Genomic DNA, 13164 nt, shown 5'->3' with positions numbered 1-13164 from the left:
ATAACAGCATAATGAGTAGCAAATGACAGCCGTTCTTCATGTTACATTCCAAAAACTGAGATGCTTTACTGTGCCCAGCATTCAAGTTTGCCAGTGCAATAAAAGAGAAGTATGTCGTATCAACAGCTAGTTCTAGAAACAAGTTATATTTGCATATTACCCTTAAATGATCAGGACCATTCCATCATCATTATGTAGAATAGCCTTCTCCACTCCCGCACATATACTTGAAATGTGTTGGATAATGGCTCAATCACCACCAGGCTGCATTTCAAGGTATCAAGTTGAAGAAATTGGATGTCAAGAGTGAAGGATGAGGAGACAGAGCTGCACCTAATGCTCTTGATCACATAGCCCATGCAGGGCATGGTACATGCATCCTACTAAAGAGGGTTGGATGCAAGTGACTGTACTCAGGCAGTGATAATTTCATGCCTTCCTATTGTGTTCATACTCATCCAGGACTTCGGACAGTTAAGTTCATTTATTTAACTAAACTCAGAAAAATCTTTTTCTTTTCTTTTTTCATTTGAGAATCCAATGCAACAGCCCTGCTGCTGGAAGTCTCTGGGAATCGTAAGCCAAAAGGGAAAAATTCCAAACTCTGGACTTCATTGAACATCTGCAGCTATCCTAGAGTGATGCTGTATCCGAGCAACATGAAGGAAGTATCATACTTTATGGACTTAATACCACTCCTGGTTTTATTTTGTGGTGACCAGAATAATTTCACAGACAAGATTTCCAGTTCAGATTATTGGATTTCCCTCCCACAAGGACAAAATGAGTAACCAAACCTTGAATAATTCATATGCATAACAGGGGAGCAAAGGAATGTCAGGTTTAACCTGACCAATAGCAGAATTATCTATCTTATAGCCAAAACTTTTTATTAGTTAACCAGATTAGTCAAGTATAAAGATTTGTATAATGCAGTCCTTTTCATACGTACTCAGAATTAATTCTTTGTGGATGGAATCTTGTCATACAGTTACACAATGATATTTTTGAAATAAAATATTTCCAATCTCCCCCCACCCCCCGCCACTGCCCCCAAAGCTCCCATGGAATCCCTTTCGTTGTGGATAAACTGTTGAGCTGCAGAACAGGGCTGCAGAACAGGGCTGCCGTTTGGCTGCAGAACAGTATTTCATTTCTGAAAGTGGCTACTAGCATGACTTTACCAGGAGCTGTGGTTTTCAGAAACTAAAAACTTCACTCAGCCCATGGGCCCCAACAGCTTCTCCATTAAAATATAGAACAAATAGTACATCAATAGACAAGGACTCAAGATGAAAGAACAAAATAAATCAAGAGGTGGCTGGAGGGAAAGCTTGCCTAAATAGCCGTTACAGCCAGGTTTTCAGTTGGACTTTGAAAATGCCCAGTGAAGGGGCCATATGAATCTCAGAAGGGAGGCTATTCCAAAGGCGAGGGGCCACTGCCAAGAAGGCCCAGTTTCTTGTTTTTTCCTTCCAGGCCTTCCTCTGTGTTAGGCTCCACAGCCTCACCTCCTGGCTAGATCGAGTGATACGAGTAGATTTGGGTGGGAGGAGGCGTTCTGTCAGATATCGAGGCCCTAAACCGTTTAGGCAGGGCACCCTCTCTCTCCTCCCTGATAAAATCGATCCTGATCAATCTAAAGTGTTGTCATCTTGCCATATTGGCACCCTGGCATCCTCAAGTACATTTGCCTATTACACATGAATCTGCAGATATGATCTTTATTTGTAATTAACTAAGAGCTAGTATAGGTTCAAAACTATGCTTTGCTTATTTTGAAATATGCCTGTTTTCTCTTTCAGCCTTTGACATATCCTTCTCCATCAATAAATCCTCTGGATTTGCACTGGAGGTTTGGAATGTGGGTTTTTTGAACAAATCTATGGGAAAAGATTCTCTCTCTCTCGCTATCCCTTTTTTCCTTTGCCTCACTTCCAGACTTTATTATGCTTCACTACCAGACTGACTGGTGCTGCTCCTACAGGGATATGAACTACCTGGCCTGTTGGGATGGGAAATCTTTAAGGAGCTATCATCATTACCCAGATAAACAGCTGTCTCATTGCCTTGGCCAGCCTCTTGTCCAAGAATTAGAGGCATGCAATACGAAAGGTGGTGGCACACAGGAGCAGACCTTTGCTCCATCTGCTTTAAAATGATTAGTGCCCATTTTTATTGAGAGCTTGCTTTTGGCAGACTCCGTCCTGGGAGAAGCATTCCGCATCCATCCTTCCAGGAAAGAAGGAATACATCTCCTAGGAACAGTATGCCTGCTATGATAACAACAAGCAGAGACACAACAAGATAATGATTTTTTTCTTTCAGAAGTCATGCTTCAGTCATAAGATTTAATGGATGAATTTATCGTTTGATAAACTAAGAGTTCACTTGATCATATGACTAAAATTTCTTTAATTAGGTGGCAGCTCCTTCAGAAGAAAACATGGGGTTCCTATGTTTTTCTAAGAAGACACAATCAGGGTGTAATGCAGGAAGGTGATTCTGAACTTTTTTCGTATCCACTTATTATCTTCAGTGTCTCTAATAGGGATTTGTCATTTTCTAGAAGTGAAAATATGCCAACGCATTTATTATGCTAAAAGGATACAACCAATGATCGCATAAGGACCTGCCTGACCAGTTTGGGTAAGTCAGTCTTTCTCACAAACTTTTATTTAATTTATTTAAACAGGCTCTAAAGTTCAGGGTGATTGTTTAGAAGGATTTCTTGCCTTTTGGTATAATGCTGTCAGGGCCATACTTGAAACGTCAGCTGTCCAGTAGTAAAAACTGAAGTGATACAGTCCTGGCAAAAGGACCACTCACATGCAAAAGGCTTATTTCCTTCTCAGACATTAGGGTGACCAGATGTAAAAGAAGGCAGGGCTACTACGCTTTTCAGCAGTTCTGCCATTCTTCCACACAGCAATTAGTGGAGCGGCAGTCTTTCCTTGCACTTGACCACCCAAAGCTGGCCATGTGCCCCACTCTGTGGAGGACCGCCTTCTATTTGCAAGTGTTGCATGTTTGAAGTATTGTCCACTCTACATCGATTTTAAAGATGCAAGAGCCAGAAACTGAGAACAGGAGCTTCGAACTTGGATAATAACAATTTGGACAAGAGCAAGCACACAAATCACAGTTTCCTCCACTAGAGTGAGATATATTGAATTTCTGGAAATCTGTGTTGTTGTTGTTTCCTTTTTAGGGGGAAAGGGTCTGGTTTTCAATGCCTTTATAACAAGACACACTGAAAGAATATTGCTGCAGCCAAGAACTTTCTTCTCACCTGGATAATGACAGTTCACATGCCAGAGTGTCATAGGCTTTAAATCCCCAGCAGTACGTCCAGTAAGCACATATTCATCACAAAGTCTATACTTCAGCTTTGGTTCAGCTCTGTCTTCTGCTGGAAAGATCAAATATATAAGAACATATGAATTGGTTCATGTAACCTGCTACTGCCTATTCTGACTGATAGTACACTACTACAGCCAAAGACTTCATCTGCTTTGCTATCTGGCTAATTTTTAATTAGAGGCACTAAGGAAAAGCCTGAGAAAGGTTCTAAAACTTCCACTATCCTCACAGTATTTAGTCTGTGTCTTCATATACAGTCAACCTGCATGTTTGTAAACAAACTCAAATATTACAAAATGCCACATGCCTCCAATGGCTTCTCTCTAAGGAAAACAGCATAGATAGGTGCTGTACTCCTTGAAATTTTCATCACTTAGCAAAGTGCGGTAAGTGTTAAAGTGCTGTATATTTTAGATCTAAGATGTTCACATAGATGTTTAATAAGTCAATTTAACAATATGAAAATTACTTACGTTTCTGGCAGTTAATGCATCCTGCAATCAATAAAAAGCATAGCACTAAGAAGCCTCGTGAAAAGTCCGCCATCACCGCTGAGCTTCAAAACAGGGGGAAATTCTGCAAAGAAATTAGCAAAGTAATAAATACTCATCAGAGAGAGAGGGTGACATTAGGACATAAAGTTCAACCCTGGGATCATACTATTCCCAACAGCAGGAATCACAGGACAGTTATGTCCAGAAGAAATTTGCTGGATAAACTTAGCAGATTGAAGATGCCATAGTAGCAAACATGACATGATTTTAAAGTTTGACATGACATGAGTAAAGCAACGTCATGCTGGCATTACTGTATTTGATTGTTCATGATTGTGTTAGGAGGAAGAGAAGGTGGGCTAAAATTCTATATAGGCACAACAATGAAAATGAAGATTAATGTCACATGTTATTGCTGAATCTGTGTTGGTCCTTGGATTCAGTTCCTGGCAAAGGTGTGCTTGGCTCATCTGTCCTAACATTCAGAAGGCTTCTGAAGATTTTTATGCCACGCGTGCAACCCTATAATTGGAATTATGTGGTTTCTGTGCTGAACTTGTGTCTGGACCTGTTAATGGACTATGAGGGTTAATACATTGAAATTCAATCCAGACAAGACGGAAGTGCTGTTAATGGGAGCTTCACCAGACTGGCTAGAGGGCCATTTTCCTGCCCTGAATGGGGATGCACTGGGAGTGCTCCTGGACCCAGGTCTAACTCTGGAAGCCCAGGTGGACTCAGTGGCCAGGAGCACCTTCCTTCAGGTGCGGAAATTATACTAGCTGTGGCCCTACCTGGACGACCGGAGTCTCATAACAGTTATGCATGCACTAGTAACATCCCATATATATTATTGCAATGCGCTCTACGTGGGGCTGCCTTTGAAGATGGTCTGGCAACTGCAACTGGTTCAGAATTGAGCTGTGCGGTTGGTGAGTGGTGGGGCAACTAGGCAACACATCAGGCCAATTCTGTTCAAATTACATTAGCTACCAGTTGCTGCCCGGGCCCAATTCAAAGTGCTTGTTTTGGCATATAAAGCCCTAAACGGCTTGGACCCTGGATACCTGAAGGACTGCCTCCTTCCATATGAACCTACCCAGCAATTAAGATCTAGCCAGGGGTCCCTCCTGAAAGAACCATCCCTCAAGGAGGTAAGAGGAATAGCTTGTAGACAAAGGGCCTTTTTGGCAGAGGCCCCCAGACTATGGAACACCATCCTGAGGGACAGTCATCTGGCACCAACAGTGATGATGTTTCAGCACCAGGTCAAAACCTTCCTGTTCCTGAAGGTTTTTAATTGAAATAATATCAACTGTGGGTCCTGATGGCAACTTTTAGAGCATTGTATTTTAATTGTTTTTATCTTTTTATTGAATTCAAATTGTTGTAAGCCGCCCAGAGACCTTTGGGTAGTGTGGGTGGCATACAACTTAAATCAATCAATCAATCAATCAATCAATCAATCAATCAATCAATCAATCAATCAATCAATCAATCAATCAATCAATCAATCAATCCTCTTGTTGCATCTGATTTTATCTGTTGATTGGTTTTATTGTAATTTAATTGTTGCTGTGTTTTATTCTTTTGCTTAGCCACCAAGAATTAGTACTTCGTACTAATGGGATAATATACAAATCAAATCAGATCAGATCAGATCAGATCAGATCAGATCAAATCAAATCAAATCAAATCAAATCAAATCAGATCAGATCAGATCAGATCAGATCAGATCAGATCAAATCAAATCAAATCAAATCAAATCAAATCAAATCAAATCAAATCAAATCAAATCAAATCAAAGCAGCATCTCACTATCCTTTTATACTCAATGGAATTGGAGACAACCAATATTGGCTTCAAATTACAGTATACATTTGGACAGAAGACATCTTTGGCAGCAAGCAGGGAAAGTTCTCTATCTTAGACCTTCCTTGCTAATTAAGGTTAATACAAGTCCCCTTCCATACTGTATAGCAGAATGGTAACGCACTCCTACAAGAAAACCCATAGCAGCCCCTTCGGACAATGCAAAAATACCACATTCTACTTCTGTAACCTTCTCATGCAGAAACTCAGCAGGTCAGAGAGTACAGTACTGCTGAGTTTAGCACCCTTAATAGGATACTTTTTTCAATCTGTACTGAAGTCATTCAACAATGTAACCTTCTAACCATCCAGAATGGCCTTGGCTGCCAGATGGGTGGTATATAAACGAACAAACAAACAAATATAGTGAAGTGATATAGTCCAGGTAAAATATCACCACTTGCCAGTACAATGGTAGTATAATATCATCCTCCATTGGCCACCTTCTCATATGGGAAAACAGACTGCCTTTTGTGCTGCTTGTGGACTGGTCGAGGGCAATCTATTTCACGGTGACCACATGATGTATGAGCAATTTTGTTCCAGTTCAATCCTGATCCATGCCAAAGCTGACCTTTTTTTGGTCCAGCTCTACAGCTACTGCTGTTTTGGAGCAGACTGGAATGATTTCCTGACAGATAGAAGAGTTGCTTTAAGAGACATCGCTCCCTTCAAAGTGATGATTTCTAGTGCAATTGAATGTATGCTTTCCCAAAAGGTACAATTTTTTTTTGCTCTTTTGCTGCAAACATAACTGCCCATTACATTCAGGGTTCCACCTATTCGGCTACTTTTACAAGTGATAATCCGCCATCACCTTATGTAAGTAGAGAGACCTTTTGGTATCAATACGGTGCTCCCTGATTTATCTGCAACTTGGAGATTGCACAGAGCCATCCACCTTCACAACCATTATGCACTGATATTGCAAAGAGGACTCTACATCTCTAATTTCTTTTTTGATAATCTGAATTCTACATACTCACCAATGGTTCCTGTCAGAGTCCCTTGTTTTCTAGTAAGAAGTGTTGCCAAAATGGAAATAAGTGCCTAACAAAAGGTCCTTAAATATGTGTTTTTACAGAAGTATGTAAATTTTGATTGGTTGCTGCAAGAACAAAATAAAAATGTAAAGGCTTCCAAGGTGGCTAAAGTCCAGATCAGATTCAAGGACAAAGAATAACATGATTATTCAACAGTTTCTGACTATGCAATCAAAACCAAACAAATTGTTGAAAAATCAAACAAATTGGCAGATTTTAACATGTCTGCATTTTGTCCAAAGGGCTTTGTGACCCTTTTCTTTAATCTCAACCAAAGAGCAGAGGGTTCCTGAATGTTACAGATTCATTGCTGGTTCTTGGCAAGCAAACAACTTCCTCACACCAAAATTCAGCATTGATTGACTTTTCATGCACTAGAACAGGATCTGAGCTGGCACCAACTGACCACAGAAAAGATGTTGGGGTTGCAGTAGATAGTTCAATGAAACAGATGCACATATAGAAGACTGGTAACAGCTGGCTTGGCACTTGTACATACTGAAAAGAATCTAGAGGTGTTTGTAAACCACAAGCTAATATGAATCAACAGTGTGATGTAGTTGCAAAAATAACAAAAATAACAAATACAACCATAACAACACTAAGTCACATTGACAACAGTATAGTGTCCAGACCAAGGGAAGTACGTAAATGCTTGTATGTTGTTGTTTAGTCGTTAAGTTGTGTCCGACTTTTCATGACCCCACGGACAAGAGCATGCCAGGCCCTCCTGTCTTCCATTGCATCCCGGAGCTGGGTCAAATTCATGTTGGTAACTTTGCTTACACTGTCCAACCATCTCACCCTCTGTCATCCCCTTCTCCTCTTGCCTTCACACTTGCCCAACATCAGGGTCTTTTCAAGGGGGTCTTCTCTTCTCGTGAGATGTCCAAAGTATTGGAGCCTCAGCTTCAGGATCTGTCCTTCCAGTGAGCACTCAGGATTGATTTCCTTCAGAATGGATAGGTTTGATCTCCTTGCAGTCCAGGGGACTCTCAAGAGTCTCCTCCAGCAACACAATTCAAAAGCATCAATTTTTCGGCAGTCAACCTTCGTTATGCTCCAGCTCTCACTTCCATACATCGCTACAGGAAAAACCATAGCTTTGACTATGCGGACCTTTGTTGGCAAGGTGATGTCTCTGCTTTTTTAAGATGCTTGCCTAGGTTTCTCATCACTTTCCTCCCAAAAATGCTTGTATACAAGGCCTCAATTGGTGCAGGCTAGGACAGGCTAAATAGGGTTGGCTAAGGTCAGGCAGAGGTCCAGTATGCCATTTGATGTGATCCTTGCACCCAAATAGCATAGGCATCTCCAATAACACTATTTGGTCTGCTTCCCTTAGGAAAAGGAAAGGAAAGGTGGAGACTCCTTGCCTCTCCTGCTTGCAAGAGGACTTTTTAATACAGTATTAAATTTTTTTCATAAGAGTAGCATATTGGCACTGTCTTAATAAGAGTAAAAAAAACCTTCAACTTCCTTCCTCTGCCTCCCCGAGAAGAACAAAAGGAGTGTTTAATTTCTGGATATCTCGAGGTGACTAAGCTATCTACTTAAGTCGCTTAACAATATTGGGAATTGAAAGTGGAAGTGAAATATAAAGCCACAAACTCCACTTTGGCTCATTACCGATGACCACTAGTGCTGGAAACGAATCAAAATACTGTAGAGCTATCTTACTTGCCCCCCACAAAACAGTAGCCCCTGACATGGGCTCAGAAAGGTGTGGGTACGAATGCTCTGGGGGTGCGCTAGTTTACTCTAGCAATTATTTCATCTGATCACTAGCAAAAAAGAATGAATCAGCCCTTTCCTGCAAGAGACCAAACAGCAAGATAAATCTCGCTGGATCATATCCTAATATTATCATTTTATCCTGCTTTGGTCAAACCATGCCTGAAGTACTATATCTAATTCTGGGCTCCACAGTTTAACAGGAATATCAACAAGCTAGAATATCTTCAGAGGGTAACCAAGATGGGGCGGAATCTCAAAACTAAAGCTGTGAAGAATGGTTGAGGGAGTTGGGTATTTTAACTTAGAAAAAAAAAGGCTGAGAGATAATATAAAAGCCAGTTTTGAATATTTGAAGGGTTGTCACATGGAGCAACCTTTTTTTTCTACAGCTCCATTGGGTAGAAACTGAAGCAACAAATTCAAATTACAGGAAAAAAGACTTTGACTAAACATTAGGAAGAATTTCTTGACAACAGAAACTGTTCATCAGTGGAATGGGCTACAATAGAAAATAATAAACCCTTCTTCACTGGAGTTTTGTCTAAAGTGGCTGGATGGCCACTTTGAGAAGCTTTTTCTGTGAATTTCTTGCTTCATGAAAGCTTGGATTTGATGAGTCATGGGATTCCTTCCAACTGTAGAATTCTGTGATTCTGTGAAAATGTTAATCCAGTCTCTGTTTGCTGTAAAAAAATTGTGTCTAATTAGGAACTGAACTGAAAATAATTATTGAGAGGGCCACAAAAATTAACACACCTGGGTGGTAATGGATATCATTGAGGGTGTCCTATATTTCTATCCTACATTTTTTATACAGCTACTAATTTTTACTAGATACCAATGTCACTTCTGCTGTTTAGGCCCAAGCTGACCACAATACACTATGAAACAAGCAAATCTTTTTAGTGATTTCTATTTTGTTTGGGGAACTAACTGTGCAACCTGGATTGTATAATCTGAACATATTACATAATGCTGCCATCTCATCAAATGTGTCACAATATACATACCAGAAATGTGGCATTTTTCCTTTTCTTATTTTTTTCTTATTCTAAGGGATTATTTCTAAAAAAATCAAGATGTAGAGGAACAGAATTAATGTAGAACATGGTAAGAAATTAGCCTGCAAATGTTCAAGCAGCCTTAACTTTCTGAAATATTTCACAATATTTCTGAAACCTGGGTGGCCTTAACGTGACATATTGGTTACAGGCCAGAAATTGAAATTGTGACATTGGGTGTTGAGATAAGGTACTTGGTGTCAGGGGTCACAATGCCCTGTGCCTTGAATTCTGCAACATCAGGCAGATCACACAGAGGAACTTAAAAATCCAGATAGCTCCAACATTGTAGAAAAACACAGAGTACAAAGCAGACATCAACAGCATAAAAATGTAATTTTAATGTGAAATGGGGGGTTTCCCCAACATTTCCTGGCTATCAGCCACCATTGCGGAATTCTTACACATATCAATGCATCCTTAACCTGCAGTCCAGTATCCAATTATGTAAAAAAAATAATACCCTTGAATTCAAAGCAGTTTACTTGTATAAATATACAAAACTGCACTGTTAAAGCAGAAACAGGCATTAGAGATAACGTGATTAGAGGCATAGTAATATTGGGGTCTGTTGAGTTGGTTTTCTAAAGAATCCTGTGCTTGTCTTGAAGACCAATCCTGAAAAATAATGTAATCTAATTTACATTACCTCAGAAGCAGCTGAAGCTACTAGTGAGATATTCAGGCAGTACTTTCATTAACTAAGGATCTTCCTTTTCTACTCATAGGTGAAGACCTTTCTCTTCAGGCAAGCTTGAGTGAATGGCTACTTAGTCGGGGTTTTTTTAATGGATTGCTGTACCTTACTGCATTCAATGTGTTTTGGTGCTACTTATGTTTTTGGCATTGTATTCATTGATACTTTTAGTATTGTATATGCATTGTTACTAATATTAAACACTGTATTTTAATTGTTGTAAGCCACTTGGGTACTTTTTAAGGAGAAAGGGAGGTTAGAAAGAAAGAAAGAAAGAAAGAAAGAAAGAAAGAAAGAAAGAAAGAAAGAAAGAAAGAAAGAAAGAAAGAAAGAAAGCCCATTTATCCCTTAGCAAAATACTCATTTTTTGAAGTACATCTTCTTGCTTCTAGTAGCTTCTCTAATTCTGCTCATTAATTATGCCCATGGATTTAGTACTATATTTCTTGATTAGCAGTATGCATTCCAGTGGAATTACTTTACTTCTTTGACTCTCATTACTTTCCTTTTCAGTCTCCTCTTTAGCAGTCCATTTAGTTGTTGAACGTTTTTCTTTTTGAAATCAAATGCTACTGTGTTGGAGCTCCTCTCCACATAAATTTCATAGTATGTACTTCTAATTGGTTCAACAACACTTCTATCTCATTGTTTAAGATTCGGATCATTTAGGATTAACTCTTGGATTACCTTTCTTTTCATCAGTCCCATAACAACTCTTTTGTTGTTCAGTCGTTAAGACGTGTGCGACTCTTCGTGACCCCATGGACCAAAGGACGCCAGGCCCTCCTGTCTTCCATTGCCTACCGGAGTTGGTACCTTCAACGACACTGTCTAACCATCTCGTCCTCTGTCGTCCCCTTCTCCTCTTGCCTTCACACTTGCCCAACATCAGCATTTTTTCCAGGGAGTCTTCTCTTCTCATGAGATGGCCAAAGTATTGGAGCCTCAGCTACAGGATCTGTCCTTTCAGTGAGCATTCAGGCTTGATTTCCTTCAGAATGGATAGGTTTGATCTCCTTGCAATCCAGGGGACTCTCAAGAGTCTCCTCCAGCACCACAATTCAAAAGCATCAATTCTTCAGTGGTCAGCCTTCTTTATGGTCCAGCTCTCACTTCCATACATCACTACTGGAAAAACCATAGCTTTGACTATGTGGACCTTTGTTGGCAAGGTGATGTCTCTGCTATTTAAGATGCTGTCTAGGTTTGTCATCGCTTTTCTCCCAAGAAGCAGGCATCTTTTAATTTCGTGGTTGCTGTCCCCATCTGCATTGATCATGGGGCCCAAAAAAGTAAAATCTGTCACTGCCTCCATATCTTCCCCTTCTGTTTGCCAGGAGGTGATGAGACCAGTGGCCATGATCTTAGTTTTTTTTAACGTTGAGCTTCAGACCATTTTTCGCGTTCTCCTCTTTCACCCTCATTAAGAGGTTCTTTTATTCATCCTCAGTTTCTGCGATCAGAGTGGTATCATTTATTTATTTAATTTATTTATTTATTCTATTTATACCCCACCTATCTGGTCAATATGACCTCTCTAGGCGGCTTCCAAACAGGTAAAAATACAATAACATATACATATAACAAAAAATAAAAATATACAAAAATAGACATTAAACAATAAGCAATGAACAGTAAGAAATAAACATCATCTGCATATCTGAGGTTGTTGATATTTCTTCCGGCAATCTTAATTACAGCTTGGGATTCATCCAGTCCAGCTTTTCGCATAATGTATTCTGCATATAAGTTAAATAAGCAGGGAGACAATATACAGCCTTGTCGTAGTCCTTTCCAATTTTGAACCAATTAGTTGTTCCCTATCCAGTTCTAACTGTTGCTTCCTGTCCCACATATACATTTCTCAGGAGATAGATAAGGAAGTCAGGCACTCCCTTTTCTTTAAGAACTTGCCATATTTTGCTGTGGTCCACACAGTCAAAGGCTTTTGCCTAGTCAATGAAGCAGAAGTAGGTGTTTTTTCTGGAACTCTCTGACTTTCTCCCCAATCCAGTGCATGTTAGCAATTTGGTCTCTAGTTCCTCTGCCCCTTCAAAATCATACTTCTGAGAGTTCTCGGTCCACATAGTGCTGAAGCCAGCCTTGTAGGATTTTGAGCATAACCTTGCTAGCGTGTGAAATGAGTGTAAATATACGGTAGTTGGAGCATTCTTTCGCACTGCCCTTCTTTAGGACTGGGATGTAGACTGATCTTTTCCAGTCCTCTAGCCACTGGTGAGTTTTCCAAACTTGCTGGCATATTGAGCGTAGCACCTTAACAGCATCATCTTTTAAGATTTTAAATAGTTCCACTGGAATGCCATCACCTCCACTGGCCTTGTTGTTAGACAAGCTTTCTAAGGCCCACTTGACTTCACTCCCCAGGATGTCTGGCTAACAACTCTATGATGCAGTAATTGAGGTTTCCTTTACTATTATATGAAGATTCATTTATACTTAGGTAAAGGTAGCTCATGTCACTCATTGCTACAATACTTTCTCCTTTGATGCCTCCTGTGTTTCATTCTCCCACACTTAGGATTACCCTAAGTGTGGGAGCATAGCTAGCAGTCAATAACGAAGGCTTTCCATCTCCGCCTGGCCTGATTACCTTAAGATGAAGGATTACATGTTTTATTCTGCTTACCATAGTACTTTCTTGTGTATTTTTGTGTGTCTGTTCCTGCCATGTATATTCCTAGGCACAAGATCTCATTTAAAAAAGTAAAGCAGAGCATAACTAAATTTTAAAGCATAAATGAATCCTGGGTATTTCAAATGGCTTGCTATAAGAAATGTTGAAATGAGTTCTATGAGGTTTTTTCATTCAGGAGGAAACATAGGTTACAAAGTAAAAAAGAAAAAAAATTAGGGATAAACTGCATCAACATGTTTCA

General features: G+C 39.9%; 1 protein-coding gene across 2 annotated transcripts in view; it reads right to left on the bottom strand.

Annotated features, from left to right (window-relative positions):
- LOC110073322 (acidic mammalian chitinase) overlaps positions 1-6760 on the bottom strand; it is a 35957-nt gene extending 29197 nt beyond the window's left edge. The window contains exons 1-3 of one of the 2 annotated variants that reach the window (XM_072997080.2): positions 6716-6760; positions 3837-3939; positions 3293-3412 (exon numbers count right to left, since the gene is read on the bottom strand). In XM_072997080.2, coding sequence (XP_072853181.2) covers positions 3293-3412; positions 3837-3909 — 193 coding nt within the window. In that variant the 5' untranslated portion in view covers positions 3910-3939; positions 6716-6760. The remainder of the gene's footprint in view (positions 1-3292; positions 3413-3836; positions 3940-6715) is intronic. The other variant, XM_072997081.2, reaches the window with a different exon arrangement.
- Positions 6761-13164: the final 6404 nt, after the last annotated feature.

The sequence above is a fragment of the Pogona vitticeps genome, chromosome 4 (assembly GCF_051106095.1).
Source record: "Pogona vitticeps strain Pit_001003342236 chromosome 4, PviZW2.1, whole genome shotgun sequence".
Taxonomy (NCBI): Eukaryota; Metazoa; Chordata; class Lepidosauria; order Squamata; family Agamidae; genus Pogona; species Pogona vitticeps.
This window is presented reverse-complemented; position numbering and strand designations above follow the sequence as displayed.